Source organism: Panthera uncia, chromosome X (genome assembly GCF_023721935.1).
Source record: "Panthera uncia isolate 11264 chromosome X, Puncia_PCG_1.0, whole genome shotgun sequence".
In the NCBI taxonomy this organism is placed as follows: Eukaryota; Metazoa; Chordata; class Mammalia; order Carnivora; family Felidae; genus Panthera; species Panthera uncia.
Genome location: NC_064817.1, coordinates 84512859 through 84517778, shown reverse-complemented (window position 1 = coordinate 84517778; position 4920 = coordinate 84512859). Strand labels below are relative to the sequence as shown.

Genomic DNA, 4920 nt, shown 5'->3' with positions numbered 1-4920 from the left:
CTGAATGCATGTATCAGTTCTAGCAGACTTTTGGTGGAGTCTATCGGGTTCTCCATGTATAGTATCATGTCATCTGCAAAAAGTGAAAGCTTGACTTCATCTTTGCCAATTTTGATGCCTTTGATTTCCTTTTGTTGTCTGATTGCTGATGCTAGAACTTCCAACATTATGTTAAACAACAGCGGTGAGAGTGGACATCCCTGTCTTGTTCCCGATCTCAGGGGGAAAGCTCTCAGTTTTTCCCCATTGAGGATGATATTAGCTATGGGCTTTTCATAAATGGCTTTATGATGTTTAAGTATGTTCCTTCTATCCCAACTTTCTCGAGGGTTTTTACTAAGAAAGGATGCTGAATTTTGTCAAATGATTTTTCTGCATCGATTGACAGGATCATATGGTTCTTATCTTTTCTTTTATTAATGTGATGTATCACGTTGATTGATTTGCAAATGTTGAACCAGCCCTGCATCCCAGGAATGAATCCCACTTGATCATGGTGAATAATTCTTTTTATAAGCTGTTGAATTCGATTTGCTAGTAACTTATTGAGAATTTTTGCATCCATATTCAACAGGGATATTGGCCTGTAGTTCTCTTTTTTTATTGGGTCTCTGTCTGGTTTAGGAATCAAAGTAATACTGGCTTCATAGAATGAGTCTGGAAGTTTTCCTTCCCTTTCTATTTTTTGGAATAGCTTGAGAAGGATAGGTATTATCTCTGCTTTAAATGTCTGGTAGAATTCCCCAGGGAAGTCATCTGGTCCTGGACTCTTATTTGTTGGGAGATTTTTGATAACTGATTCAATTTCTTCGCTGGTTGTGGGTCTGTTCAAGCTTTCTATTTCCTCCTGTTTGAGTTTTGGAAGTGTGTGTGTGTTTAGGCATTTGTCCATTTCTTCCAGGTTGTCCAGTTTGTTGGCATATAATTTTTCATAGTATTCCCTGATAATTGCTTGTATCTCTGAGGGATTGGTTGTAATAATTCCATTTTCATTCATGATTTTATCTATTTGGGTCATCTCCCTTTTCTTTTTGAGAAGCCTGGCTAGAGGTGTATCAATTTTGTTTATTTTTTCAAAAAACCAACTCTTGGTTTCGTTGATCTGCTCTACAGTTTTTTTTTTTGGTTCTATATTGTTTATTTCTGCTCTGATCTTTCTTATTTCTCTTCTTCTGCTGGGTTTAGGCTGTCTTTGCTGTTCCGCTTCTATTTCCTTTAGGTGTGCTGTTAGATTTTGTATTTGGGATTTTTCTTGTTTCTTGAGATAGGCCTGGATTGCAATGTATTTTCCTCTAAGGACTGCCTTAGCTGCATCCCAAAGAGTTTGGATTGTTTTATTTTCATTTTCGTTTGTTTCCATATATTTTTAAATTTCTTCTCTAATTGCCTGGTTGACCTATTCATTCTTTAGTAGGGTGTTCTTTAACCTCCATGCTTTTGGAGGTTTTCCAGACTTTTTCCTGTGGTAGATTTCAAGCTTCATCGTATTGTGGTCCAAAAGTATGCATGGTATGATCTCAATTCTTGTATACTTATGAAGGGCTGTTTTGTGACCCAGTATGTGATCTATCTTGGAGAATGTTCCATGTGCACTCGAGAAGAAAGTATATTCTGTTGCTTTGGGATGCAGAGTTCTAAATATATCTGTCAAGTCCATCTGATCCAATGTATCATTCAGGGCCCTTGTTTCTTTATTGACCATGTGTCTAGATGATCTATCCATTGTTGTAAGTGGAGTATTAAAGTCCCCTGCAATTACCACATTCTTGTCAATAAGGTTGCTTATGTTTGTGAGTAATTGTTTTATATATTTGGGGGCTCCTGTATTCGGCACATAGACATTTATAATTGTTAGCTCTTCCTGATGGATAGACCCTGTAATTGTTATATAATGCCCTTCTTCATCTCTTGTTCCAGCCTTTAATTTAAAGTCTAGTTTGTCTGATATAAGTATGGCTACTCCAGCTTTCTTTTGACTTCCAGTAGCATGATAAATAGTTCTCCATCCCCTCACTCTCAATCTGAAAATGTCCTCAGGTCTAAAATGAGTCTCCTGTAGACAACAAATAGATGGGTCTTGTTTTTTTATCCATTCTGATACCCTATGTCTTTTGGTTGGAGCATTTAGACCATTTACATTCAGTGTTATTATAGAAAGATATGGGTTTAGCATCATTGTGATGTCTGTAGGTTTCATACTTGTAGCGATGTCTCTGGTACTTTGTCTCACAGGATCCCCCTTAGGACCTCTTGTAGGGCTGGTTTAGTGGTGATGAATTCCTTCAGTTTTTGTTTGTTTGGGAAGACCTTTATCTATCCTTCTATTCTAAATGACAGATTTGCTGGATAGAGGATTCTCGGCTGCATATTTTTTCTGGTCGTTACATTGAAGATCTCCTGCCATTCCTTTCTGGCCTGCCAAGTTTCAGTAGACAGATCTGTCACGAGTCTTATCGGTCTCCCTTTATATGTTAGAGCACTTTGATCCCTAGCTGCTTTCAGAATTTTCTCTTTATCCTTGTATTTTGCCAGTTTCACTATGATATGTCATGCAGAAGATCGATTCAAGTTACATCTGAAGGGAGTTCTTTGTGCCTCTTGGATTTCAATGCCTTTTTCCTTCCCCAGATCTGGGAAGTTCTCAGCTATTATTTCTTCAAGCACACCTTCAGCACCTTTCCCTCTCTCTTCCTCCTCTGCAATACCAGTTATACGTAGATTATTTCTCTTTAGTGCATCACTTAGTTCTCTAATTTTCCCCTCATACTCCTGGATTTTTTTATCTCTCTTTCTCTCAGCTTCTTCTTTTTCCATAATTTTATCTTCTAGTTCACCTATTCTCTCCTCTGCCAAGCTGTGGTCATTTCCATTTTATTTTGCAGCTCATTAATAGCATTTTTTAACTCCTCCTGGCTGTTCCTGAGTCCCTTGATCTCTGTAGCAAGAGCTTCTGTGCTGTCCTCTATACTGTTTTCAAGCCCAGCGATTAACTTTATGACTATTATTCTAAATTCACTTCCTGTTATATTGTTTAAATCATTTTTTGATCAGTTTGTTAGCTGTCATTATTTCCTGGAGGTTTTTTTGAGGGGAATTCTTCCGTTTCATCATTTTGGATAGTCCCTGGAGTGTTGTGGAACTGCGGGGCACTTCCCCTGTGCTGTCTTGAATAACTTGCATTGGTGGGCGGGGCTGCAGTCAGACCTGATGTCTGCCTCCAGCCCACCGCTGGGGCCACAGTCAGACTGGTGTTTGCCTTCTCTTTCCCTCTACTAGGGGTGGGATTCGCTGTGGGGTGGCGTGGCCCATCTGGGCTACTTGCACACTGCCAGGCTTATGGTGCTAGGGATCTGGTGTATTAGCTGGGGTGGATCGGCAAGGTGCACAGGGGCAGGAGGGGTAGGCTCAGCTGGTTTTTCCTTCGGAGATCCGCTTTGGGAGGGGCCCTGCAGCACCTGGAGTGAGTCAGAACTGCCGGAGGGATGGATCCACAGAAGCACAGCGTTGGGTGTTTGCGTGGTGCAAGCAAGTTCCATGATGGGAACTGGTTCCCTTTGGGATTTTGGCTGGGGGATGGTCAAGGGAGATGGCGCTGGTGAGCGCCTTTGTTCCCCACCAAGCTGAGCTCTGTCGTCTGGGGCTCGGCAACTCTCCCTCCTGTTGTTCTCCAGCCCTCCCACTCTCCGAGCAGATCTGTTAACTTATAACTTTCCAGATGTTAAGTCCTGCTTGCTGTCCAAACACACTCTGTCCAGCCCCTCCGCTTTTGCAAGCCAGACTCAGGGCCTCTGCTTGGCCAGCGGGCCGCGCCTCCGCCCTGGCTCCCTCCCGCCAGTCCGTGTAGCACGCACTGCCTCTCCGCCATTCCTACCCTCTTCCATGGGCCTCTCATCTACGCTTGGCTCTGGAGAATCCGTTCTGCTAGCCTTCTGGCATTTTTCTGGGTTATTTTGGCAGCTGTGGGTGGAATCTAAGTGACCCTCAGGACGCGGTGAGCCCAGCATCCTCCTATGCCGCCATCTTCCCAGAAGCCTCTGAGACTTGCTTATTTTTGATCAAATAGCTTTTAAGAGAGATGGTGCCATGGAAACTGCTTCTACTCTGTTGACCAAAAGCCAGCATCATTTCCTAGGCAGAGACATATAAAAGCCCCAGGCTTTTCCAATACAGAAAGCCATGCCAAGCTTCCCAGGCTCCAGTCTGTTTTGAGGAGTCCCAAGGCCTGGCATGATTCCCTGATGGTAGCACTTCAGCTGCCAGCCAGCTGAGCCCTATCTTAGTAAATCTTTGTACCCAGGAAAGATGAAGTTGTAGCATCCTGAGTATCTCATCTCTTCAGGCTTGACTTCTTTGGTTTCAGCATGGGTCCCATTAGAGCATCGATCCTTTGGGAAGGGGTAACACTTAGCTACATATACCTGAGTATAAAGGAAAGCTGTAAGAGTGTAGCTCTCACAGAGATAAGGGAGTGGACAAGGATCCAGAGTTTTGGCAGCATACTTGGTTTCTCTTACTGTGGAGCTTGTCAGAGTAGCTAAGAGTCCTATGGCTGACTTGATTCATTCTTTTCTCTTTGAACAGGGCCACCCGGGACAGCCAGGGCCCAGGGGCCCACCTGGCCTGGATGGCTGTAATGGAACTCAAGGAGATGTTGGATATCCAGGCCCTGATGGCTATCCTGGGCTTCTCGGACCACCCGTACGTTGTCAGATCTTTGAACTTTATTTCAAATGGCTTTCTTTGCCTCCAAGTGTGCCCCTTTTCTGCTTTTACAGAGATGTCATTAAGCATCTGTAGGGCAACCACTGCAACCCCTTGTTCAATGCAGGAGTCTATGCTGGCAGCACATTAAAAAGTGTAAAGAAGAATATCAGTTGCAGGGGGTGTACACATGCTCCACTACTTAGAGTTTTTTTTTTT

At 43.1% G+C, this 4920-nt stretch overlaps 1 protein-coding gene across 1 annotated transcript in view; it reads left to right on the top strand.

Annotated features, from left to right (window-relative positions):
• COL4A6 (collagen type IV alpha 6 chain) overlaps positions 1 to 4920 on the top strand; it is a 279535-nt gene that overhangs the window by 217785 nt on the left and 56830 nt on the right. Inside the window, exon 6 of the mRNA XM_049644164.1 lies at positions 4582 to 4698. Coding sequence (XP_049500121.1) covers positions 4582 to 4698 — 117 coding nt within the window. The remainder of the gene's footprint in view (positions 1 to 4581; positions 4699 to 4920) is intronic.